The 24,100-nt window shown below is 36.5% G+C and overlaps 7 protein-coding genes across 9 annotated transcripts; all 7 read left to right on the top strand.

Moving 5' to 3' along the window:
- Positions 1-3,074: 3,074 nt before the first annotated feature.
- On the top strand, positions 3,075-4,357 carry LOC18009021 (NAC transcription factor 29). The gene is made up of 3 exons (XM_006390948.2): positions 3,075-3,319; positions 3,428-3,708; positions 3,787-4,357. Exons 1-3 carry the CDS (start codon positions 3,154-3,156, stop codon positions 4,156-4,158), a joined length of 819 nt encoding a protein of 272 aa, XP_006391010.1. The 5' UTR covers positions 3,075-3,153; the 3' UTR covers positions 4,159-4,357.
- Positions 4,358-4,916: 559 nt separating this feature from the next.
- Positions 4,917-6,897, top strand: LOC18008216 (cytochrome P450 704B1). The gene is made up of 6 exons (XM_006390947.2): positions 4,917-5,192; positions 5,276-5,491; positions 5,572-5,871; positions 5,951-6,337; positions 6,428-6,628; positions 6,718-6,897. Exons 1-6 carry the CDS (start codon positions 4,917-4,919, stop codon positions 6,895-6,897), a joined length of 1,560 nt encoding a protein of 519 aa, XP_006391009.1.
- A 363-nt stretch (positions 6,898-7,260) lies between these two features.
- Positions 7,261-8,944, top strand: LOC18008217. The gene is made up of 7 exons (XM_006390946.2): positions 7,261-7,393; positions 7,698-7,789; positions 7,943-8,002; positions 8,122-8,169; positions 8,300-8,353; positions 8,441-8,498; positions 8,593-8,944. Exons 2-7 carry the CDS (start codon positions 7,700-7,702, stop codon positions 8,715-8,717), a joined length of 435 nt encoding a protein of 144 aa, XP_006391008.1. The 5' UTR covers positions 7,261-7,393; positions 7,698-7,699; the 3' UTR covers positions 8,718-8,944.
- Positions 8,945-9,618: 674 nt separating this feature from the next.
- Positions 9,619-13,253, top strand: LOC18008768 (DNA (cytosine-5)-methyltransferase DRM1). Its single transcript, XM_024150444.1, is given in 9 exon segments — positions 9,619-9,718; positions 9,807-9,938; positions 10,815-10,865; positions 11,348-11,451; positions 11,602-11,698; positions 11,869-11,960; positions 12,077-12,458; positions 12,461-12,729; positions 12,813-13,253. Coding segments are annotated over 9 exon segments (1,668 nt in total).
- A 385-nt stretch (positions 13,254-13,638) lies between these two features.
- LOC18008220 (methyltransferase-like protein 7A) lies at positions 13,639-15,272 on the top strand. Its single transcript, XM_006390944.2, has 6 exons — positions 13,639-13,763; positions 14,117-14,213; positions 14,320-14,541; positions 14,644-14,740; positions 14,824-14,886; positions 14,976-15,272. The coding sequence occupies exons 1-6, from the start codon at positions 13,747-13,749 to the stop codon at positions 15,173-15,175; spliced, it is 696 nt and encodes a 231-aa protein (XP_006391006.1). The 5' UTR covers positions 13,639-13,746; the 3' UTR covers positions 15,176-15,272.
- A 221-nt stretch (positions 15,273-15,493) lies between these two features.
- Positions 15,494-17,941, top strand: LOC18008068 (methyltransferase-like protein 7A). 3 transcript variants are annotated; one of them, XM_006390943.2, is made up of 7 exons: positions 15,498-15,743; positions 15,821-16,429; positions 16,612-16,707; positions 16,787-17,008; positions 17,109-17,205; positions 17,296-17,358; positions 17,449-17,941. In XM_006390943.2, the coding sequence occupies exons 2-7, from the start codon at positions 16,196-16,198 to the stop codon at positions 17,643-17,645; spliced, it is 909 nt and encodes a 302-aa protein (XP_006391005.2). In that variant the 5' UTR covers positions 15,498-15,743; positions 15,821-16,195; the 3' UTR covers positions 17,646-17,941. The 3 variants fall into 3 exon arrangements, with proteins under 3 accessions (XP_024006897.1, XP_006391005.2, XP_024006894.1); XM_024151126.1 differs by having other exon boundaries at positions 15,499-15,597; positions 15,680-16,429; XM_024151129.1 differs by having other exon boundaries at positions 15,494-16,429; positions 17,475-17,658.
- LOC18008069 (methyltransferase-like protein 7A) lies at positions 17,874-19,711 on the top strand. Its single transcript, XM_006390942.2, has 6 exons — positions 17,874-18,221; positions 18,430-18,525; positions 18,655-18,873; positions 18,963-19,059; positions 19,133-19,195; positions 19,285-19,711. The coding sequence occupies exons 1-6, from the start codon at positions 17,961-17,963 to the stop codon at positions 19,482-19,484; spliced, it is 936 nt and encodes a 311-aa protein (XP_006391004.1). The 5' UTR covers positions 17,874-17,960; the 3' UTR covers positions 19,485-19,711.
- Positions 19,712-24,100: the final 4,389 nt, after the last annotated feature.

Below are 24,100 nucleotides of genomic sequence, written 5' to 3'. Positions count from 1 at the left end.
CCACCGTGGAGTAAAACCGCGAAATTTGTCACTATGATACCATTTTAGTCTTTAAACCAATCAAACTAGAAAGTCAAACAGACAAAATATTGGGGCCATCTATGCCAAGTTTTTCAAAAAAGAAACTTGAATGGTCTTAAAGAAGTTCATGTTCAAACAAAGCAAATATAACATATTGATTCATCCAAGATGATATGCCCATAAACATAATCGAGTAAGTATACGTCGTATCCCTTGAGTCATCCACTAAGACACAACATATGATTTTTTCACTCTCTTCGAATCCAAATTTAGCAAAGCTTAATCTCATAATCAATTGTACTCTCTGCCCATATATTATCTCTATATTAGTAAAACTTATGGTTACCATGGACTTTTAACTTTCGGCCTATATGTATCAAATATTAAGTTTTATAGATTAGAGAATTAATTGGCAATTATGTCATGTGCTTATATAATATTGTAGTTTCAATCACATTTTTAATGTGGGATTTCTAACACAGCTCTTCAAAATAATGATAATTCTTCTGATTCTATTCCGAACATAATCCCACTAAAATAACAATACATTTTACTTGGACCATTACTTTACTTGGATCAAACTTTGTTACACTAATGAAATGCCTCTTTTTTTTTGTCATGTAAAGAATTCCTTCTCTTATTCTATCACGACAAAATCCATTCTTTTAAGTCATGCAAATAGAAAAATAATTTAGTAAAGCTTAGCAAAGAAGCTAGAGATTATGGTGACGACTTGATTAATCATAGTCACCTCATTAATAATTTGGTTTACTAAATTTAGAGCTTTAGGTTGCGTCATCTCATCCTAATCTTTTTCAATCCTATATTTTGTTTTTTCTCTGCGTCATGTCCTATATAATAGTAAGTAACTGGCTTGGTGATATACAATATGAAAATGATTCATGTGCCATTTCTATTATAGTATAATTTAGGTATACTTGACAAAGCCTTTTGAGGTTCTCTAATTGGTTAAAATAGCATTTTCAGATTATTCATTAACAAAATAGTTTCTCACAATTTTCCAATTTAGTTAAAAAAAATCGTCGGAGAATTCTCTTCTATGTGTTTTTATTGTTGTGTAGAAACCGAGGAGATAAATGGCCACGTCTTATGCATCTCCTATATATCATCAAAGGTTAGATCGAATATGAAGACACAAATTTTGTAACTTGTTCATATAAATATGTGGTAATTGTTATCAATACGGTTTTCTACTTTATGAATCTCAATTTAACTCAAAAAGTACAAAAAAAAATGTGAAACTACTGTCTATTAATTTAAATATGAAAAATCGACATGGGTTTATAGTTTTTTTGGTAATTAAAAGTGTTTATAGTTGCAAAGTTAAAACGATAAAATAAACCAGAAGAAACCAAGTTTTATACAAAGGTAATCATAATTCATAATACTAAAAACAAAATACAACCGATGGAAAAATAGTTGCCACTTTAAGCTGGAACGTTTCTTGGCATTCTAATAATTATACAAAAACCTTTTTCCGGAAACTTGTGTCCGATCTGAACTCAGCGTGTGCAGTTGTTCTTGACAAATGGTAGTAAACAAAGATTTAGTTATCCAATTAAGGAGTGGTAATGACACTATTAGATAAGAGCAGGCGTAATTAGTGACATCTAATTATTTTTAACTCATAAATCCGCCGTGGCGCGTTGCCCTCCACAATCCTTATCCCTAATGACTATTTACGTGAAAATAACACGTCATCAAGAACAAAAAAAATGGACCCTGGCCTTATAGTGTGCCACGTTTCTTTTCCAAAATTGACAAAGAACGGTCTTCACATTTCTTCTGCACATTTTATTTTGTTGTTGTTGTTTTATACAAGTTCTTTAGTACTTCTCCATTTGGATTCCTAATTTCCTATGGCTATAATTATTCTGGAAGTGCATATTATTATTAGATTAAAAATTTGTCAGCAGTCAAAATATAAGATTTAACAAGATAAATCAGATTATAATGAACAATACGACATATTTTACGATCTTGATTTTTTTAAAACATAATTAATTATATAACAGCAGGAAATTTAATAAGAATTGCAAGTTAAAAAGTTATAACTAAAATATCTACGTATGTATTAGAGATGCAATATAGAGGCATATGAATATGATCCCCATAAAATGGATGTTGATATATATATTTTTGTCTTGTAATAAAAGCTATATAGTGCAGATAATAATGGTTACATGACTTTTTGATAGTTGGGGTGATGTATCATGTATGGAAAGGATGGACAAAGATAGGAGGAAAGCAAATAAAGAAGAATGAAGAACGAATATTTGGGGAAATAGGACAAAAGAATATACTTCGGTTTGAAATGGAGATTCACCTAAATACTAATACTAAAGCCATGCAATGCAACCGAACAAATCAGTGGTCAAGCGCACTCAATTATATGTTCCTCTCTTTAACCAAAAAAAAATATTATATGTTCCTCTCTTTTTTTGAGCAATATGGCCTCTCTCTCTCTTTTTTTTTTTTGAGCAATATGTCCTCTCTCTCTTTTTTTTTTTTGAGCAATATGTCCTCTCTCTCTCTTTTTTTTTTTTTTTTGAGCAATATGTCCACTCTTCTCTTTTACGAAGAAGCCCCTTTAGAATATCCACAAGTAAAAAGCTATTTTCTACACTATCCGATCATTCTCACTTATTTGGTTGGTACATCTGTGATTTTTACATAAAAGTAAATACTGAGTTCACGTTCATATGAAATAAATAAATATCGTCGAATAATACTTTTTTCCTTTTTAGATCACATGATTTTCATGAAAAAAGAAAACATTATCTAACTCAAATTCCTTTTTAAGCTCTTTTAACCGTGACTGCTCTCTGTTAGACAAATAGAATATATATAATTCCAATCTCCCAATATTATATGGAAGAAAAACAATAATAGGTGACTAGAGAGTAGAGATAATGGATAGGACTACGAGAAGGACATTCAGAGTACAAAATTAATTATTATTTCAATCGCAATGTACCAACCAATAAGAAAGAAGTGACGCACACTAACCGACAAGAATACTCAAGCATATAAACCCTCACCTTCTCAGCTTTTTATCATTTCATAAACACCAGCCAAAAAAAAAAAAAACACAGTTTCTGTCCAATAATCATGGAAGCAAATTCAAGTTCTAATCTCCCTCCAGGATTCAGATTTCATCCTACCGACGAAGAGCTCATCGTTCACTATCTCCGAAACCAAACCATGTCCAAACCATGCCCTGTCTCCATCATACCAGAAGTCGATATCTACAAATTTGACCCTTGGCAATTACCCGGTTCGACCCGGTTCTTTATTTCTCATTACAGTTGTTTAATCTCAATTAGTCACGGTGATGATTTTTAACACTCTGTATTTTTGCTTTTTCGTTATGAATTTGAAACAGAGAAAACAGAGTTTGGGGAAAATGAGTGGTACTTCTTCAGCCCGAGAGACCGGAAATATCCAAACGGAGTCAGACCAAACCGGGCTGCTGTTTCCGGTTATTGGAAAGCAACCGGTACAGACAAAGCCATTCACAGTGGCTCGAGTAACGTGGGTGTGAAGAAAGCTCTCGTCTTCTACAAAGGTCGACCTCCCAAGGGAATCAAAACTGACTGGATCATGCATGAGTATCGTCTCCACGATCCACGTAAACCATCGACAAAACGTAACGGCTCGATGAGAGTAAGCACACGAAACGAAAACTATATATAGCTCAAATTTGTTAACAATGTTAAATTAAGTTTTTGATATATTTTGCAGTTAGATGAATGGGTATTGTGTAGGATATACAAGAAGAAAGGAGCAGGGAAGCTTCTGGATGAAAAAGAAGGTTTCATGGATGAAGTACAAATCGAAGAGACGTTAACAGTTGTTACGAACGAAGCAGAGAGAAGAAATGAGGAAGAGATAATGATGACGTCGACGAAAATTCCGAGGACGTGTTCGCTTGCTCATTTGTTGGAAATGGATTACATGGGACCCATCTCTCACATTTTAACACCGTTCGATCTTCATCATCCTGATTATTCGGACAGTATGAATATGAACCAGTCTGGTTGGTTCGGAGGAGATCAACAGATTAACCAAGAAGAGGTCTTAAACCATCATTGTCAAGCTATGTTTCAGTTTTAGTGATGGGTTTAGTAAAAAAGAAGAGAAAAACATGAAAGCCCCCAAAAAAGATTTGCTTGGAAAGTTTGGTAGATATTTTTCCTTAGTTTGGGTATAGGAAAATTGTTAAATATTAACTAAAAAGACCCAAATGGGGATTTTATAGTTTCTCCAATGTGAAACCAAAAACATGTTTAATTAATATTAAGCTGCTTCAGCGTGTTTAGACGAAGTCATGGAGTTTATTTAACATTATGCTAACTAATAAACAAAAGACTCTTGTAATATTCGATGTTTTCTGAGAGATACAAAAGAGATTACGTTAACTTGGAATGAAAAAGTCGATGGCGTGTGGAGGAACCTACGCCAGATGCAATGCATTTGGGTTACTTATCTTTGTCGTTTTCGTTATATAACGAATGTTAACATGTCATCATCGTACTTTAAACCTCATTTTTTTGATTCGGTCTGCGCAGACTCAAACTTAATGGGAAGAAAGGGACTTATCATAAAATAAGACGTTTCAAAAAAAAATGTAGGCCCTTTTCTTGACCGGTTTTTGTGTACCAATACGGTTTATAAAAACCAAGAGACCATACACACTAAAGAAGTGAACCATTTCTACAAAGAAGGGCAATAAAAAAAAAAAGATTGTTAGCTAAGTAGTAGATTTATCACATGCTTTGGCTGATTTATAAACAAACCATATAGAGATATAAAAACTCCATGAACCTTCTGTAGTCCTTATTTTTCATATACAAAGAAACAATCCAAAAAAAATGTCAATATGGATCGTTCTGGCTTGCATGGTGACATCATGGATCTTCTTGCACCGTTGGGGACAGAGGAAGCAGAGAGGTCCAAAGACTTGGCCTTTGGTCGGAGCAGCGATCGAGCAGTTGACTAATTTTGACCGAATGCACGATTGGCTCGTTGAGTATCTCTATGACTCAAGAACTGTAGTTGTCCCAATGCCATTCACTACCTACACATACATAGCAGATCCCATAAATGTTGAACACGTCCTCAAAACCAATTTCTCAAATTACCCAAAGGTGCAAAAAACTAAACTCCTTCACCAAATGTATAATACAATAGTGTTGTTTTGTCAATTTCACTTATGTTTTTGTGTTACAAGGGAGAGACGTACCATTCGTATATGGAAGTTCTTTTGGGAGATGGGATTTTCAACTCAGATGGTGAGCTCTGGAGGAAACAGAGGAAAACTGCAAGTTTCGAATTTGCTTCCAAGAATCTCAGAGATTTCAGTACTGTAGTGTTTAAAGAGTATAGCCTCAAGCTCTTCACCATACTTTGCCAAGCATCTTTCAATGACCAACAAGTAGATATGCAGGTAATAAAAAGAGTCCATAAAACCAAATCTTGATATTTTCTCTTTTCTTATATCCCTTTTCTTGATATTTCTGGCTCTAGGAATTGTTGATGAGAATGACTCAAGACTCCATATGTAAAGTGGGATTTGGTGTGGAGATAGGGACATTGGCTCCAGATTTACCAGAGAATCGCTTTGCTAAGGCTTTTGACACTGCGAATATAATCGTAACACTACGTTTCATAGATCCTCTTTGGAAGCTGAAGAAGTTCCTTAACATAGGCTCTGAGGCATTACTTGGCAAGAGCATAAAAGTAGTAGATGATTTCACGTATTCAGTCATTAGAAGAAGGAAAGCAGAGATATTAGAAACACAGAAATCCCCTGCCAACAACAATAAGGTAAGAAAAAGAAAAAACTGAAATGTATGCACTTGTCACAAAGTATCAATTTTTTTTCTCTAAAATCCTAATGCAACAGGTGAAACATGATATACTCTCGAGGTTCATTGAGATCAGCGACGACCCTGAAAGCAAAGAAACAGAGAAAAGCTTAAGAGACATTGTCCTCAACTTTGTAATCGCTGGAAGAGATACAACAGCAACAACTCTCACTTGGGCTATATACATGATAATGATGCATGAACAAGTCGCAGAGAAGCTTTGCTCAGAGCTAAAAGAACTCGAAAGAGAAAAAGCAGAAGAGACTAAAACACCGTTGCACCATTACGATACAGAGGATTTCAAGTCTTTCAACGAGAGGGTAACACAATTCGCAGGACTGTTGAACTACGATTCCTTAGGAAAGCTACACTACTTACACGCCGTGGTAACAGAAACACTTCGTCTCTACCCTGCGGTTCCTCAGGTAGTTACACCATTAAAATCCATCAAAATTTGAATTTAAGGCAACAAAAGAAACATATTTTAAACATGTTTTGGATCATATATATTGTAGGATCCAAAAGGAGTATTAGAAGATGATATATTACCTAATGGAACAAAAGTAAAAGCAGGAGGGATGGTTACATATGTTCCTTACTCAATGGGTCGTATGGAATACAATTGGGGATCAGATGCGGCGTCGTTTAAACCCGAGAGATGGCTTAAAGATGGAACCTTTCAAAACGCATCTCCTTTCAAGTTCACAGCTTTTCAGGTACACAATCAAACGTTGTATATAAAACACATGCACATACAAGAATTTTGATGGATATAACAACACGAGTTTTGTGTGAAATTATGCAGGCTGGACCTAGGATATGTTTGGGAAAAGATTCAGCTTATCTTCAAATGAAGATGGCAATGGCGATTCTTTGCAGATTCTATAAGTTCCATTTGGTGCCAAATCATCCTGTCAAGTATCGAATGATGACGATCCTTTCCATGGCGCATGGTTTGAAAGTTACTGTATCTAGACGTTCATAGACAAATAAAAAGAAAAGAGTAGAACAATAAAGGGGAAAGTAAAATCCTTGTGAAATGATCCAAGATGATAAATATGAGTCTTTTGTGACTATTTTGTTCTCAAACCACCAAATAAGATCAACTTTATAGAGTAATGGAAAAAAAATTGACCTTTTAGTAACGAAATCTCAATCAAATTTTTAAAAAACTTTGAATCTCTAATGATAACCGAATCAAAGAAAAATACTAATGATTTGGTAAACTCAAGAAAAATTCCCTTTTCAAGCAGTGATTAAGGGAATCTTGATAAGTTGGAAAATTCGGCCCAATAAGGCCCAAATCTCTGACTTATGAGAAGGAGAGAATATTTGCTGCGTTAAGTTGAAGCATCGTCATCGTGGAACGTGCAGCTCCGGGAAAGATAAACAACACTATAAATCCACTAGATCGGATCTGTCCCGGTTCTCGTCGGAATCTCTTCACGGTAACCGGCGTTCTTCATCCACCTCTACTTCAGGTAAATGGTTTCACTGAACTCTGTTCCCTATTGGTTTACTTCTTCATCTTCTTCTTCTTGTTGATTTTTCCTGATTCATGTTCCGAGTATGCTTGAACAATCGTAAATTTAAATTTCTAGTGTGATTTAGAGTCATATTTTAGATCTTGATTGAATTTCGGTTTCTCCATCACTGTATCACTAGGAAGTTTTTGAAAACGAGAGTGGACTTTTTCCATGGTTTTGATTTTGTAGTGAGAAGAACAAGATTAGATGTGTAGTACTATGCTCTTACTGTATTAACATAGAATTTTGAAACATACAGTTATGGAAGACGTCAAGGGCAAGGAGCTTATTGATGATACTCTGACTGAAAAGAAGGTTTCTAATGAACAACAACCATCATCTGAGCCTGAGGTAAATTTTGAATCTTTTGCTATTGGAGTTAGCATTTTAGAGTTTTAGTGTTCAGGGACATTGTAATGATCATTTTCTATATTCACAAGTCTGTCCCTTTTTTTTAGTTTTGACTCATTCTTCTCATTTGGTCATTTGTTGGTATAACTATAGGAAAATGCGATCAAGCAAAAGTATGGAATGTTGCCAAAGAAGATCCCTTTGATATCCAAGGTAGCTTTTGTTTCACCATTGATACATATAAAAACTATTGATTTCATAACCCTTCTCTTCCATAATCTCTCCATTAGAAAAGCTAATTTCAGCTTGTATTCATGTTGTTTTCATTCAAGGATCATGAGCGTGCGTTTTTTGACTCGGCTGATTGGGCTTTAGGCAAGGTGATTCTTTGCAAATACCAACTATCCTTGAATCTTATTTCTATGACTGTCTCTTTTCTATGTGGTGTGCTGTTTTACAAAAGAGTTAAAACCACAAGCAAATGACTTGAAATTTGCCATTTTTAATCAGCAAAAAGGACAAAAGCCGAAAGGACCTCTGGAAGCCCTCCGCCCAAAACTGCAGGTAAAGTGAAAAATCTTCTTTCTTTTGCTTCTACATTTGTTTCTTCTTTGTCTCTTTGAAACTAATATATCTCTGTTCATGCAACAGCCAACACCGCACCAGCAACCAAGAGCGAGACGAATGGCTTTAGCTTCAGGCCCTGAAGGTGACATTTTTAGATATATACGAATCCACAAACCTTGTTTTCTTTGATTCCATTTGTCATTCAACGAATCTCTTTTGAAATCTTGTGAAATCAGACTGTGAGACTGACAACAACGAACCTCTCGATGACCAAGCTTGCGCATCACCTGTTAACGATGCTAACTCAAAGGATGATGGCAGCAGCGGCGATGGTGACGTGAAAGACAGTATCAAATCGTGAACAAACATTATAGATCTCTCTTGAGGAGCAACAACAAACAACACCACAAGTCAATTTTACAGAAGAATAAGCGACCAGGATTGTTTTGCAATCGGTTGTAATATCGAGTCTATTACATTTATCATACTTGCAAATCTGTATCACATACGAACCTCGTGGTTTTGAATGTCTATTGATTGCAAAATGGTTTGCTTTAGTGATCCATCAAAGCCCTCTTCTTAATCAAAATGGTTTGGTTTATATATTCATCTGAAAATCAATCTTGCAATCTCTCAAATTGCTGCTGATTGCTGATAAAGTAGAGACTAAGTCAAGGAAATCGAAAGTCGCAGTAGTCAGTAGACTCATTCACAATATACTCATTTTCTCACTTATCAAAACAAAATTAATTAGTTTTTTTAATTATATTTGACTTTTTAAATTCTGCATATTCTTTTGTATTGGTTGCATTATATTGGAAATGATAAAAATTGAAGTTTAGTATAGGAAATGGTATCAATTAAATGTTTAGTGTACAATGTTAAAACATCATTTATTTCATAACGGGGGAGGAAGTACATTTTACCTTCTAAAATATCGGGATTCGAAGTAAGATTACAAAATTGATATTGGAATAATCAACTAATTCAAATAGTCAGACACAGTATTAAGTACCCATATGTTTACTAATTAGGCCGTGCTACACACGCGCGTAAAACAATTGACCATTTGACACGTGTGATGCCAGTCTCCGTCTGAGTCTCACTCTCAGTCAAAATCCTTCTCCGGCAAGCAAAAACCCTTCAACGTCGAGAAGCTCAGAAGCATAACTCAAGTTCAGATTTTTCCGACGAACCCGTAATTGACACCGCTTGAAAAACCCGACTTGGTCTTTCGATTTTATCTTTTGATATTTGCGAAGATGATCTCTGAAGCTAGCTCTTCGAGAGCAAAGGTCATAGATCAGGTTATTGGGATGGATTTTCCGGAGGAATCCGTGATAAAAGCTGTACAAGATCATGGTATCGATTAAAAAAATTTGCTCTTTTCTTCCAAAGAATTTGGAGAATCTTTAATGTAGCTTTGTGAACCATCCTTGATAATATGCAGGAGAAGAAAATGTAGACGAGATATTTGCGAAGATGAGCTCTGAAGCTAGTTCTTCGAGAGCTAAGGTCATTGATCAGTTTATTGGGATGGGTTTTCCGGAGGAATCGGTGATAAAAGCTGTACAAGATCATGGTATCGATTAATCTTTTGGCCCTTTTCTTCCAAAGAATTTGGAGAATCTTTAATGTAGCTTTGTGAACTATCCTTGATAATATGCAGGAGAAGAAAATGTAGACGAGATAACGAACGCACTTCTGAAAAATGCAGTAAGTAGATATTTGTTGCTTCCGAGTTGTTTTCTAACTTACTTCTTTTGTGCTTATAGTTTCCTTGTTTGTAATCTCATGGCATCTGTTTGATATTTGCTAATCATGTGATTTGATACATTCAATTTTTCATTGTGTAGACAAGCTCTGAAGCTAGTTCTTCGAAATCTAAGGTCATTGATCAGTTTATTAGGATGGGTTTTCCTGAGGAATCGGTGATAAAAGCTATACAAGATTATGGTAATGATGAATCTTTTGCTCTCTTTTTTTTTCCAAGAAACTGGGAGAGTTTTGATGCAGCTTTCTGAACTGTCCTTGATGATATGCAGGAGAAGAGAATATAGAAGAGATAACAAACGCACTTCTGAATAATGCAGTGAGTAGATACTCGATAACTTCCAATTGTGTACCTACTTTTCCATGACGTTTTTCCATCTGTTGCTTCTGAATTGTTTTCTAACTTGTTCTTTTGTGTTCATAGTTTGCATGTTTGTAAACTCATGTCTGTTGATATTTGCTAGACTTGTAATTTTGACTCCATTCTATGTTTATTTGTGTAGACAAGCTCTGAAGCTAGTTCTTCAAATTCTAAGGTCATTGATCAGCTTATTAGAATGGGGTTTCCTGAGGAATCGGTGATAAAAGCTGTACAAGATTATGGTAATGATGAATCTTTTGCTCTTCTTCCAAGGATTGGGAGCATTTAATTGCAGCTTTCTGAACTGTCCTTGATAATTTGCAGGAGAAGAGAATATAGACGAGATAACGAACACCCTTCTGAATTATGCAGTGAGTAGATACTCGTTAACTTCCAATCTTCTACCTACTTTTCAATGACGTCTTTTCATCTGTTGCTTCTGATTTGTTTTCTAACTTCTTCTTTTGTGGTCATAGTTTCCTTGTTTGTAAACTCATGGCATCTGTTGATGTTTGCTAGACATGTAATTTTAACTCCAATCTATGTTTCATTGTGTAGACAAGCTCTGAAGCTAGTTCTCCAAAATCTAAGGTCATTGATCAGCTTATTAGGATGGGTTTTCCACATGATTCGGTGATAAAAGCTATACAAGATTATGGTAATGACATATCTTTCGCTCTCTTTTATTTTCCAAGAAAGTGGGAGAAATTTGATGCAGATTTCTGAACTGTCATTGATGATATGCAGGAGAAGGGAAAATAGAAGAGGTAACAAACGCACTTCTGAATAATGAAGTAAGTAGTAACTCCGACTATTCCGTATTATAAAAATTAGAATTTTCATGTATTAATCGCTAGTTACTGTTTTGCAGGAGGCAGAGAGCACCAACAACAACAGCAACTTATCAGATAATAATGGTGACTCAAATCATTACTCAGGTCTATCATCTTCAGATGAAGAGGTATATATACTATTTTTTCCTAGTTTAAGACTTTTCCTTACTTGCTCGGCTGTCTAATTTTCTCTACATTCTTTTCGTTTCAATGCATTTTACATTTTGTAGAGGAAGGTTGTACAACATTGACTTCTTATCTGCTTTGGAAAATTGCAGAATGAAATAAACTACCCCCACGAAGAAGGTAGATTGCAAGCATTGATAAAAATGGGCTATCCAAGGGAAGAGGCTTCTATAGCTATAGAGAGATGTGGTAACCTCTCGGTAAACTATTATATCATGATACATAACAGTATTTCTTGTTTTTCTATCCATATCTGTTATATGCTATAGAGAGATCTGATCCTGCTATATGTTTATATTTATTTCTCTCGTCGATGCAATTAGTGTCCTTGCATTCGTGTTTCTTCTCAAACCTTTCAGGAGAAAATGCAGGTGTTGCAGAGGTCGTTGACTTCATCTTTGCTGCTCAGATGGCACGTGAGTTCGATGAGTTTTATGCAGAACCTTATGAGGTAACGAGTTTAAGTGTCTTGAAGGGCGTTACAGTTTTCCTTAAATTATGCAGTTTTAATCCTTGTTCATGAGAAATCAGTAGTTTGAAAGCCTGATCTTTTGGTTGTGGTTGCAGCCAATAATCAACAGCAACAAGAGGCGAGCATGCAGTGAGCCACCGACAAGAAGGAGAATCCCGAACACTGCCATGGCCAGTGATGAAGAGTTAATCCGTCTACCAAATCCAATGATCGGGTTTGGTGTACCTAACGAACCTGGACTTATGACGCAGAGACCAGTCCCACTTCCAGATGTTGCTCGAGGTCCACCTTACTTCTATTATGAAAACGTTGCTATAGCGCCTAAAGGAGTTTGGGCCAAGATCTCCAGCAAATTGTATGGTATCAAGCCCGAGTTTGTGGATTCTCAGTATTTCTGTGCAGCTGCAAGAAAAAGAGGCTACATCCATAAAGCTCTGCCTTGGGCTGAGAGATGGTGGCCTAGTTGGGATGATAGAACTAACTGAACTGTCTGCAGACTTGCGTTGCTAGTGCTCAAATGACAAATAAAATACGGAAAGTTCTAGAGAAAGATGATAAGAATCTGTTTGTGCAGAAAGAGATCATTGAACAATGCAAGAGATGGAATCTGGTTTGGGTTGGAAAGAACAAGGTTGCCCCACTTGAACCAGATGAGATAGAAAAGCTTCTAGGATTCCCAAAAGATCATACTAGAGGAGGTGGTATTACTAAAACTGATAGGTACAAGTCTCTGGGAAACTCATTCCAGGTATAGTTGTATAAATAATGCTCTTTGTCAATTAAGTTTTGATTAAAAGGTATTTGGTTCTAACCTTGTTTTGTTTTGTATAGGTGGATACTGTTGCCTATCACTTGTCTGTGCTTAAACACTTGTTCCCAAAAGGAATAAAGGTTCTGTCACTCTTCTCGGGCATAGGTGGTGGAGAAGTGGCACTTCGACGTCTGCAGATTCCAATGAAAGTGATTGTCTCTGTTGAGATTTCAGAGGTCAACAGAAACATCTTGCGGAGTTTTTGGGAGGAGACGAAACAAATGGGCGATGTTCTGATAGAGTTTAAAGATGTTCAAGCATTAGACGACCATAAGATTGAGGAACTTATGGATCATTATGGAGGATTTGATCTGGTTATAGGAGGTAGTCCTTGTAACAATCTCGCAGGAGCCAATCGTGTTAGTCGGACCGGACTTGAAGGAGATCAATCTTCACTGTTCTTTGAATTTTGCCGGATTCTCGATGTTGTTCGCCGCAAAGCAGCAAGAATGAGAAGATAGAGTATCTCTTTTGTAGATCACTTCGTACATGAGTTTCAAAATGATTCAGACTTGTATTTTGCAGATTCTTTTTGTGCTTCTCTGGACATTATTGCAGAGATTTTATTGCAGGGATATTTTTGCAGGGATCATATTGCAGGAATATTTTGATCTTAGTTTAGCAAGTCTCTAAGTACATGCGCTAAACCAAATTGAACCATACTTAACCCGAAATGTTAGAGAATCAATCCCATATGTTTATCCAATTTTGATGGGAATGGAAAGTCAAAAACTTGCATTTATTTTTTTGTTTCCTCTGTTTCGTCTTTTCTTTGTTGTTTCCTTATTAACTTGACCTTTCCAAAGTAAGTAACTTTGGGATGTCCCACCATTAAATTGGAGCTTAAAGAGACCATGTTCGTTCTAAGACAAGAAGGCTCATCTTATTCAAGGTTGCTTCTCCTCCTCCTTCTAGTACTGTTACTACACCGTTTTCTCAGCTCTGTTCCTCACAATGCTTCGTGCTCAAAGGTACGGACTCACTCTTTTTTTTTTCCTCAGATGCATTTAGTGTAATCATTGGCCATATGTTAATCACAGAATTAACAAAACATATTAGATACAGTCAAAGATTTCATGTAGCTTTGATACAATGAAATAACTTATGGAAATCTCTCTAGATCCCAAATAGATTAGGAGGCGAGATAGAAATAAATTTAAGTGTATCTAATCATAATATACTTGACATCCTTATCTCAATACTTTCCATGACATGTAATTAGATTGGTTGCATCTGGAAGTTGACTTCTTGATCTGAGTGAGTTCTGTACAGAAGAGATATATTGATAGTGTCATAGTTTTAAGAGTTTTGGTGTGTGCATCAGGGTTTTCAGGGAGCACATCATCCGAAGAGTCCGGAGGTATATTAGAAGGCTTAACTCCTGGCTATTGAACTCATGGATGCAGTCTTATTTGGAAGAGGTCTTTTGTGTTCATGAGCTGGTTTTTGCATCATTATTTTGACTGATTCCTCAGAGTCTTAAAAGTTTTGATTTTTTTTTTTCCCTCTGTTTCTTCTTTGGTAAAGATTGAGGATTGCAAGATTAAGGTGTTTGATAAACTGACTGCAAAAGCAGAGAAGGTGTTGGAGATTGGTATTGGGACTGGTCCTAATATGAGATACTACGCTGCTCGTAATATGAACGTAACTGTTCTTGGGTTGGATCCAAATCCCAAAATGAAGAAGCACGCACGCAAATCCGCTGCGAAAGCAGGATTGAAACCTAAAAGCTTTAAATTCAAGCAAGGAGTAAGTTTTTGGTTATCAGTTTGCATCCTACAAATATTGTCTTTTTCTTATAATCCACTGATGTTAGTTCTATACTTCTCTGTTGATCTTGTCTGTTGCTAGGTAGGAGAAGCTATACCACTAGATGATGATTCTATGGATGCAGTCGTTGCAACACTTGTTCTATGTTCTGTATCTGATGTCACTAAAACACTCAACGGTAATACGTTCTTCCAACTAATTAAAACATCATTGCTCAATTCTATACAAATAGAAAGTAACCCTTTTCAGGATTTCTATCAGAAATCAAAAGGGTATTGAGACCAGGAGGGATTTTCATCTTCTTAGAACATGTTGCAGCAAAAGGTACAAAAGTGTACACACAGATAGAGAGAGAGAGAGAGAGAGAGAGAGAGAGAACTCTTACCATAACCTGAAATGCTATTTGGTTATAGATGGATCGTTCTTCAGGCGTTTGCAGAAGCTGTTGGATCCATTGCAGCAGAAATTTTCAGATGGATGCCATTTGACAAGAAACACAAGAGAGTGCATCTTGGAAGCTGGTTTCAGTGGCGGTGCCGAAATAGAGACGGTGTCTATCTATAGCTTCCCGTGGATAACAAGACCTCATATCTATGGAGTTGCTTACAAGTAAAACTAATCAACTCTTTAACACTACAATGTCTAAGATTTTTTATGACTGCAATTGTAACTGAATTTTCATTACTGAAAAAGGAAATGAGAAAGTTTATAAGACAAGTCGCTAGTGACGAACACAACACTGATGAATGGTTTTGCAATTTAGTACAAACAGAGAACATAATTAGATCCGTCTAGCCAATGATCTTCAATCCCTAGCCCATATCCAAGAGTTCCCAAAAGAACTATCACATGAATAGATATCGCATGTGACAGAATTTTGTGTTAGGTACACCAATATCTTGTTACTTTAAAAAGATGTCTCTGGTCCATTAGAAGATGCACCTAGAACAGAATCTATACCATTGCATCAGTTGATGCAGTTGTGGGAAGTCTCGTGATGTGTTGTGTCACAGATATCTCTCAAAACGCTCAACGGTAACATCTTACTTCAGATGTGAGATTAGTAGCAATCTTAACAAAAGAAAGCAATAGTCATAAACATTTGGATACATTACAGAGATAAAGCGGATTCTAAAGACCGGGAGGGCTTTACCTTTTCATGGAACATGTTGCAGCTGAAGGTATCTCTTTTAAGTCAAGAGGAATCCATCAGAATCCATTGATGCAGGAAAGATGAAAACTAACGAGGTTGGTGCAGAATGTGTTGGATACAGTGCAACAAGTTGTAGCCGATGGATGTCATCTAACGAGGCACACAAGTGATTACATTTTAGAAGCTGGATTCAATGGCGGTGTGGATATCAATCAACAAGGCTTCTCTTTCTAGCTTTTATCACTTAGGCCCTCATGTCTATGGCGTTGCATACAAACTAAAACAAGAAAATTTGTCTTAAACTCATTCCAAAGTTTGTAACTTTATTGTAATTAAATTTTGAAATTTTGGAAAGAGACGTTTGTATAAAAGAGATTTCACATGTGGATGAAATCTGGCGGTACAAAGTATATCTTCATCTTCTTCACTCTTCTGCTTTCTTTTCCGATTATGATGCGTAATTGAGCTTTTGGGTCAGCAATGGCGATCCTGCACTTGTCAACTTCTTCACTGATCTCGACGATAACCAACTCACGACGAAGAACGATTAGGGCTTCGCGAGATTCCGTCAGAACCCAGAAGAATCTCATTAAGACAGATTCTGTCTCCTCTTTCAGCTTATGTACCTGTGGAAGAAGGCATTTTCTTGGAGCTATGACTTCGATGCCGTTTCTTCCCATCTCTCCCTCCTTCGCCTCTGCTTCTTGCTCAACGGTTTCTTCCTTTGACTCCAGTTTGTGTTGAAAGTTTTTACCTTTTTTCTCGCTTGATCTGAAATTGGGTACATCGGATTGTCGAATGAAAAATCCCCAAAATGATTGAGCTTTAGGGTTTATCTTTAATTGATGAGTAATGCATCCTCTTATCATCTAAAAATCTATTCTTTTGTTTATCAGGACGATTTGAAAAGATTGCGTCCTCCAAAGCCAGATTGGTATGAGGAGCTCTTCGCTTGGTCAATGAACACAGAGATGGAATCTTACGAGAAAGAGGTCAATAACTTCATGAGTTTGATGATCTTACATTCCTTTTTGTTTGTCATATTCTTATATATCTTCTTCTTTTGTTCAGATTTCTGGTTACAAGATGAAACTCTTTGATAATTTGGTTGGAAAAGCAGAAAAGATTTTGGAGATTGGCATTGGAACAGGTCCCAATTTCAAGTACTACACAACAGTTATTCCAAACGTTTCTGTTCTTGGTGTGGATCCAAACGCTAAAATGGAAAGCTACGCACGCAGATCCGCTGCAGAAGCGGGTTTAAAACCCGAAGATTTTAGATTCATTCACGCTGTAACTTTGTGATAATGGATTCAAAATTCATCATCATTGCATTGATCCTTGTTGGTGCATCCCTTGATGCTACATTTCTCTCCTGTTGATTTTTGCTTAGCTTGGAGAATCTATTCCGTTAGAAGATGCATCGGTTGATGCAGTTGTGGGGACTCTCGTGCTTTGTTCCGTCACTGATGTCACTCGAACACTCAAAGGTAATCGTGTACTTTCTTTAAATCCAACGTAGTAACAGATGAGAACAATAATGCTCATCAAACAGTTTGGTTGCTATGGTTTTGTTACAGAGATAAAACGGATTCTAAGACCGGGAGGGATTTACATTTTCATAGAACATGTTGCAGCAGAAGGTATCTCTTTTGACTCGGAATTCATCTGAGTCCATAGTAGACACTATGATGCTAAAGTCAGAAGTTTTTTTTTGGTTTTTGGCTGAGCAGATGGTTCATTTCTGAGGTTGGTGCAGAATGTGTTGGATCCATTGCAACAAGTTGTTGCCGACGGATGTCACCTGACGAGGCACACCGGAAAGTATATTTTAGAAGCCGGGTTTAATGGCGGTGCAGATATTAAAAAGGCCTCTCTTTCTAGGTTTGCTTACATAAGCTCTCATGTCTATGGGGTTGCTTACAATTAGAAAAACAGGAGTGTGTCTCTTAAACTCATCCAAGGTATGATAATGATTGTACATATTCAATGATATTAATAAATCTAATGATGGTGGTTGTCTATTTTATATAGTATTAGGTAAGTCTGATATCGATATGGGTGTGACAGGGTGTACTTGTTGATATAAAATAACTATTGTGTATTTTTAAAAGCTTCAATCTTGAAAGTATTATTCTGTAATGTTCGAGTCCCTAGATTAGATTAGATTAGATTATTCCCTAGAGATCTGGAGACAGTTCTAAAGACTATAAGGTCTGCGATTGTATGATTATTGTGGCCATTGATGATGATGATGATGATGATGATGATGACTCAAGTGCAATCAACGCCTTCCTCACTGGTGTCGTCGCTCACATACACACCTCGCCTAGCAATTAGAGCTTCACGAGATCATGTTTGTGCTGACACTCTAAAGAGTCACATTCCTTCAGGCTCTTCTTCTTCCAGAAGCTTATGTTCTTGTGGAAGAAAACATTTTCTTGAAGCAGCTAGCCCGAAAATGCCCTTTGTTCCCATCTATTATCCTAATGCTTCGCGTTCCAAGGTGAGTTTTGTTTCTTTTTATCTTTCTCCTAGATGGATTTTGTTTATAGGCACCAATATGAGTTTACAAGTAAATAACTTTTTTTCTTTTGGCACAAAGATTCTAAATGCCAAGTTTGGTACTCTTGACTGAATATGATATAATTTCTGAGAACCATTGCACTTGACATGTGGAGGAAATGTAATTGACCAAGATTTATCTTCACTAGGATGTTTCAGAGACATTTCATCCTCAGAGGCCAGATTGGTATAAGGAGCTTTTTGCTTGGTTCTTGAGCACAGGAATGCGATCTTATGAGGCAGAGGTCAGTCTTTATGACTTGGATGGATCACTTTATTTTGATCCATTTCTTGAGATTTCAGTTCTGTTTTGTGATTATTACACCTTCTAAAAACCCGAGTTTCCGGTTTTTATGTTTGTGTTATTTGATAAGATCGCGGATTACAAGAAGAAACTTTTCGATAATCTGACTGGTAAAGCAGAAAAAGTGCTGGAGATTGGTGTTGGTACAGGTCCTAATCTCAAGTACTACGTGAGTAATGAGAACGTTTGTGTTTTCGGTATGGACCCGAATCACAAAATGGAAAAGTACGCCTGTGAATCTGCTAAGGAAGCCGGGCTGAAACCAGAAAACTTCAGATTCATCCAAGGAGTGAGTTTATACAAATCTGATTTAAGTCTTTTTTGAGAGCTCTCTTTTTCATTATCTTCTTTGTTGATCTTGTCTCTCATCGTATCTAGGTAGGAGAAGCTATACCGTTAGATGATGACTCTGTGGATGCAGTCGTTGCAACACTTGTTCTATGTTCTGTCTCTGATGTCACTCAAACACTCAATGGTGATTTCTCAACTTTGTATTCATTAGAAAGTCTTGCAATTTTCATAGATCCTTAACCGAGTATTGTTTTCAGAGATCAAGCGTGTGCTGAAACCGGGAGGGATTTTCATATTCATCGAGCACGTAGCGGCTGAAGGTATGCACATCACTACCACTTGAAATCAAACTGTTAAAGACAAATCTGAAATCCAAAAGTGTTGTGTTTTGGGGGTTGGTTGGTTGCAGATGGATCTTTTTTCAGGAATATCCAAAATGTATTGGATCCATTGCAGCAAGTAGTTGCAGACGGATGCCATTTGACAAGAAACACCGGTTTATACATTTCGGCTGCCGGTTTCGGTGGTGGCACAGAGATCAATACGGCGGCAATCTATAGCTTCCCTTGGATCATAAGACCTCATGTCTATGGAGTTGCGTACAAGTAACTATGCAAGTATAAGGCAAGGTTTCAAAGATCCATGAGGTAACTTATGTTTTCAAATCTATCATTCAGTTTCGTAACTATGCAAATTGATTCTCAATTTTCGAAACTCTCGCTGTATTATTCCACTCTTTGTTACAAGTTTATAACTTGTAGCAGAAGTCTCCTATGAAATCCTAGAATTGTCTCCCTTTGTTAATTTGAGGCCATTGTATTGGACCTCTGTTTTAATTTTTATTGGCTACTACATATGAATTATACGGGTTGGATTTTCTCTAAAATCAACTTCTGTCTCAGGAGAAGTTTATCAAATTAAAAAGATTGCAAAAGCACTGAAAACTTTAAAGAAAAAAATGCAAGACCTTCGTTCTAGTAGATTTACCGAATGTTTCAAAACAATTTTTTTTTTTCTGATTATCTCTTCTTACTAACATTAGACATGTCTAATTAGAGACCACATGCAAGAAAAAAAAAAAAAAGCTACAAAACCAATATTCCCCCCCAATTAAAAAAGCAAAGAAATAAAAAGGATATGATGTGCGGCTGCAGCTTGCAGCAATGGAAGTGAGAACAAAAGGGAAGAAACATGTTACATGTTCCGAAAGTTGCACATGAGAGAGAGCTTCACGTCATTGTCCTTTCGACTATCCCACGAGCACCGTTTATTTTCACGTTGCTCCCACTTTTTTCTTTTCTTTTTTTTGCATATTGTTTTTTAAGCAGTTTATCACGTCATCTTACTTATTTTATAAAAATATGTAAGGTCTATCTATGTCATCGTTACTTCGTTAGTAATAGACAAATACAGACCGATCAATTCATACGTACGAACAAGTCTTTTTCAAAAAGAAACTTAAATACACTAAGTCTTTTCTCTTTATGTTCGTTAGAATCACTATACCCGAATAACTAATTTATAGTCGTCGAAACTCTTAACAACATATTGAAATTTGAAATCTATATTCTTATCATTTCAGTATTACAGTATATATATGATGTCAATTAAAGGAACTGCTTGATTATTATTTTACGGTTAAAGGATTATTTTTCTCATTTGATATTTCAGATGGATTATATGGTCTTATTTTTTTATTTTTTTGGTAAAAGTATATGCACTACAAGAAAACAATCGTTTTCCAACGGTCCCATGGTTTTTAAATCGTCGCAAATTTACAACAATTTTAACGTCTAATTTAAAAACCGTCGTATATAAAAATCGTCGTAAACTCGACGTACAATTTACGACGAATTACGACGATTATACATCGATAACGAGAAATTTGCTAGTAAATGTAAAATCGTCGTAAATTCGTCGCAAAATTACGACGAATATACGACGACTACATTTCGATGTACATATTACGACGATTGTACGTCGAAAAAAGAGTTAGGTGAAAAACATTTAAAACATGTTTACCTAACAATTGTATATGAAAAATTTTATCGCAAAATCGTCGTAAACTCGTCGTAATATCATTGTTGAATGTAAAACCGTCGTTAAAAGTCGTCGTAAAAGCGTTGTAAAGCCCGAAATTTTCCTATAAATAGATCTTCATTCCTTCATTCAATCACAACACATCATCATTCAAACATAAGAGCATCTTCATCTTGGAGACCCATTGTAGGTCTCTTAAATTTTAGTATAGTGTTGTAAATCCTTATATATTGGGTTGTCCATTGCTGAAAACCCGAATTAAGAGTTATATTACTTTGAATCAAAGAAGTAATAATATTATAAGGTTAATTTACTTCATTCACGTGGCTAGACGTGACACAAGAGACCACCTCCTTTATTGTCTAATCAGTAAAAAGAGATAGTATTTTGAGTTTATTTTCAAGATGTCTATATACGAGCTAAGAAGTTGGATGTATATGCGTAAAGATTCAGATGGGGCGTTGACAGAAGAGTTCAAGAACGGGTTAGAAATATTTATGTATTAGGCTACATGGAGAGAACGAAAGATAGTGGGAAGATGTTTTGTCCTTGTTTGAAATGCAAGAATACGAGGTATACACTAACCAAAACCGTGTGGACGCATTTATTAAATAGAGGGTTTATGCCGCAATATTTTGTTTGGTATCTACATGGAGAAGGATATGGCAGTAATACTCATGGGAATGCTGGTAGTAGTAGTAATTATCAAAGTCATGTTGATATTGATGAATCGAATTATGGTCATCAGCCTAATCAGTATCAATATGACCAAAGTGTAGATCATGATAGGATGCACGAAATGGTGACTGATGCATTTCATGAAACGCATACGGGTAATGCTGTTGAGGAACCTAATGTAGATGCCAAACGATTTTATGATTTGTTAGACAATGCTAATCAGCCAATCTACGAAGGATGTAGAGAAGGCTTGTCTAAAGTATCGTTGGCAGCTAGGATGATGTCAATTAAAACAGATCATAACCTGGCTGAGGTTTGCATGGATGATTGGGCTGATCTTCTGAAGGAGTATCTACCGGAGGATAACTTGGCAGCGGGAACATACTACGAAATTCAGAAGTTGATTTTTAGTTTTGGTCTACCTTCTGAGATGATAGATGTATGTGTTGAAAATTGTATGATTTTTTGGAAAGACGATGATCAGCTGGAGGAATGTCGATTTTGCCATAAACCAAGATACATGCATCAAACTGGTGGGCGTAAAAGGATACCGTACCAACGTATGTGGTATCTCCCTATAACTGATAGGTTAAAACGGCTTTATCAATCTGAAAGGACAGTTGCATCAATGAGATGGCATGCGGAACATACACAAGTAGATGGAGAAGTTGTTCATCCATCAGATGCAAAGGCATGGAAACACTTCAATATGGTATACCCAGATTTTGCTAAGTTCAAACGGAATGTCTATCTTGGTCTGTGCACTGATGGTTTTAGTCCATTTCGTATGTCTGGTAGACAATATTCATTATGGCCAGTAATCCTAACTCCTTATAACCTTCCTCCAGATTTGTGCATGCAAAGGAAATTTCTTTTCCTAAGTATTTTGGTTCCAGGTCCAAATCATCCGAAGCGAGCTCTCGATGTATTTCTTCAGCCACTCATACATGAGTTGAATCAGTTATGGTATACTGGCGTTCGTACATATGACTGTTCTACGAGGAAAAATTTTACTATGCGGGATGTGCTTATGTGGACAATAAGAGATTTCCCCGCTTACGGTATGCTATCAGGATGGACTACACATGGGAGGCTATCTTGTCCTTATTGTCTTCATCGAACTGATGCGTTTCAGCTAAAACATGGTAGAAAAACTTGTTGGTTTGATTGTCACCGGAGGTTTTTACCGGATAACCATCCATATCGGAGGAACAAGAGGTTATTTTTGAAGAACAAAAGTGTACGTGTCCCTCCACCCGTTAATTTAACAGGTGCTGATATACAGGCGCAAATAGATCATTGGAGGGCAGAAGAAACAGTAACTCGTGGGGGAAACTGGCACACTCCTGCAAATATGCCTTAAGGTTATGGAGTTCATCATAATTGGCCCAAGAAAATTATCTTCTGGCAACTAACTTATTGGAAAGATCATCTGCTCAGACACAATCTTGATGTCATGCACATTGAAAAAAACTTTTTTGATAACATCATGCATACAGTTATGAACGTAGCGGGAAGAACAAAAGACAATAGCAAATCAAGATTGGACTTGCCTGATTTATGCAACAGAAGTGAGTTGCATCTACTGAGAAACGGGAAAGCACCGGTTCCTATATTTCGGTTGAGTGCAGATCAAAAGTCAGCATTGTTCAGATGGGTTTCTTCTGACGTTAAATTTCCTGATGGGTATGTCTCTAATCTTTCCAAATCTGTTGAGAAGGGGGTAAAGTTTGCTGGGATGAAAAGCCATGACTGCCATGTCTTTATGCAACGATTATTTCCATTTGCATTTGCTGAACTCTTGTCCAAAAACGTCCATGAAGCTATTAGAGGCATTGGTGCTTTTTTTCGGGATCTTAGTACACGAACATTATCAGTTGATGTAATATCACAACTGACATTGAATATTCCAATCTTGTTGTGCAATTTGGAAAAGATCTTCCCACCATCATTTTTTGATGTTATGGAACATCTTCCTGTTCATCTCCCATACGAAGCAGAGCTCGGTGGACCCGTTCAGTACAGGTGGATGTATCCGTTCGAGCGTTTCATGAAGCATCTTAAAGGTAAAGCCAAAAACCTAGCTAAAGTGGAAGGCTCAATTGTGGCGGGAAGCTTAACGCAAGAGACTTCACACTTCACTTCATACTATTTTGCACCAAAAGTACGAACACGCAAAAGAGCTACTCGTCGATATGATGATGGAGGAGTTGGCCATACTTATGCCGTTGAAGGTGTACCTGACATATTCTCGCCGATCGGACATCTTAGTGGAAAACTAAAAGATGTTTGGTGGTCCAATGAAAAAGATTATCATAGTGCACATACGTATATCCTGTTAAATTGTGAAGAGTTGTCATCGTATGAAAGGTACCTTTTTAATTAATAATATCTTTATATGAGTTGTCAGTATTAATAACTATTTGTTGTTTTTCTCAGCACATTTGTTGATGAGGTTAAAGAATACATATCTGGGGTTTCTGAAACTGAAATCAATGATCGTAAAG

This window comes from Eutrema salsugineum, unplaced genomic scaffold (genome assembly GCF_000478725.1).
Source record: "Eutrema salsugineum unplaced genomic scaffold, Eutsalg1_0 scaffold_9, whole genome shotgun sequence".
Classification (NCBI taxonomy): Eukaryota; Viridiplantae; Streptophyta; class Magnoliopsida; order Brassicales; family Brassicaceae; genus Eutrema; species Eutrema salsugineum.
This window is presented reverse-complemented; position numbering and strand designations above follow the sequence as displayed.

Excerpts from the sequence above, each read along its gene's own strand:
- LOC18008220 (XM_006390944.2), top strand. Across the intron at positions 14,741-14,823 it reads TGTCACTAAAACACTCAACG|AAATCAAAAGGGTATTGAGA; the intron begins GTAATACGTTCT and ends GATTTCTATCAG. Across the intron at positions 14,887-14,975 it reads AGAACATGTTGCAGCAAAAG|ATGGATCGTTCTTCAGGCGT; the intron begins GTACAAAAGTGT and ends ATTTGGTTATAG.
- LOC18008068 (XM_006390943.2), top strand. The coding sequence starts at position 16,196 with ATGGCGATCCTGCACTTGTCAACTTCTTCACTGATCTCGACGATAACC. Across the intron at positions 17,009-17,108 it reads ATTTTAGATTCATTCACGCT|CTTGGAGAATCTATTCCGTT; the intron begins GTAACTTTGTGA and ends ATTTTTGCTTAG. Across the intron at positions 17,359-17,448 it reads AGAACATGTTGCAGCAGAAG|ATGGTTCATTTCTGAGGTTG; the intron begins GTATCTCTTTTG and ends TTGGCTGAGCAG.
- LOC18008216 (XM_006390947.2), top strand. The coding sequence starts at position 4,917 with ATGTCAATATGGATCGTTCTGGCTTGCATGGTGACATCATGGATCTTC. Across the intron at positions 5,872-5,950 it reads CCCCTGCCAACAACAATAAG|GTGAAACATGATATACTCTC; the intron begins GTAAGAAAAAGA and ends CTAATGCAACAG. Across the intron at positions 6,338-6,427 it reads TCTACCCTGCGGTTCCTCAG|GATCCAAAAGGAGTATTAGA; the intron begins GTAGTTACACCA and ends TATATATTGTAG.
- LOC18009021 (XM_006390948.2), top strand. The coding sequence starts at position 3,154 with ATGGAAGCAAATTCAAGTTCTAATCTCCCTCCAGGATTCAGATTTCAT. Across the intron at positions 3,320-3,427 it reads TGACCCTTGGCAATTACCCG|AGAAAACAGAGTTTGGGGAA; the intron begins GTTCGACCCGGT and ends AATTTGAAACAG. Across the intron at positions 3,709-3,786 it reads AACGTAACGGCTCGATGAGA|TTAGATGAATGGGTATTGTG; the intron begins GTAAGCACACGA and ends TATATTTTGCAG.
- LOC18008217 (XM_006390946.2), top strand. The coding sequence starts at position 7,700 with ATGGAAGACGTCAAGGGCAAGGAGCTTATTGATGATACTCTGACTGAA. Across the intron at positions 8,170-8,299 it reads CTGATTGGGCTTTAGGCAAG|CAAAAAGGACAAAAGCCGAA; the intron begins GTGATTCTTTGC and ends ATTTTTAATCAG. Across the intron at positions 8,499-8,592 it reads TTTAGCTTCAGGCCCTGAAG|ACTGTGAGACTGACAACAAC; the intron begins GTGACATTTTTA and ends TTGTGAAATCAG.
- LOC18008069 (XM_006390942.2), top strand. The coding sequence starts at position 17,961 with ATGATGATGATGATGATGATGATGATGACTCAAGTGCAATCAACGCCT. Across the intron at positions 18,222-18,429 it reads CTAATGCTTCGCGTTCCAAG|GATGTTTCAGAGACATTTCA; the intron begins GTGAGTTTTGTT and ends TATCTTCACTAG. Across the intron at positions 19,196-19,284 it reads CGAGCACGTAGCGGCTGAAG|ATGGATCTTTTTTCAGGAAT; the intron begins GTATGCACATCA and ends GGTTGGTTGCAG.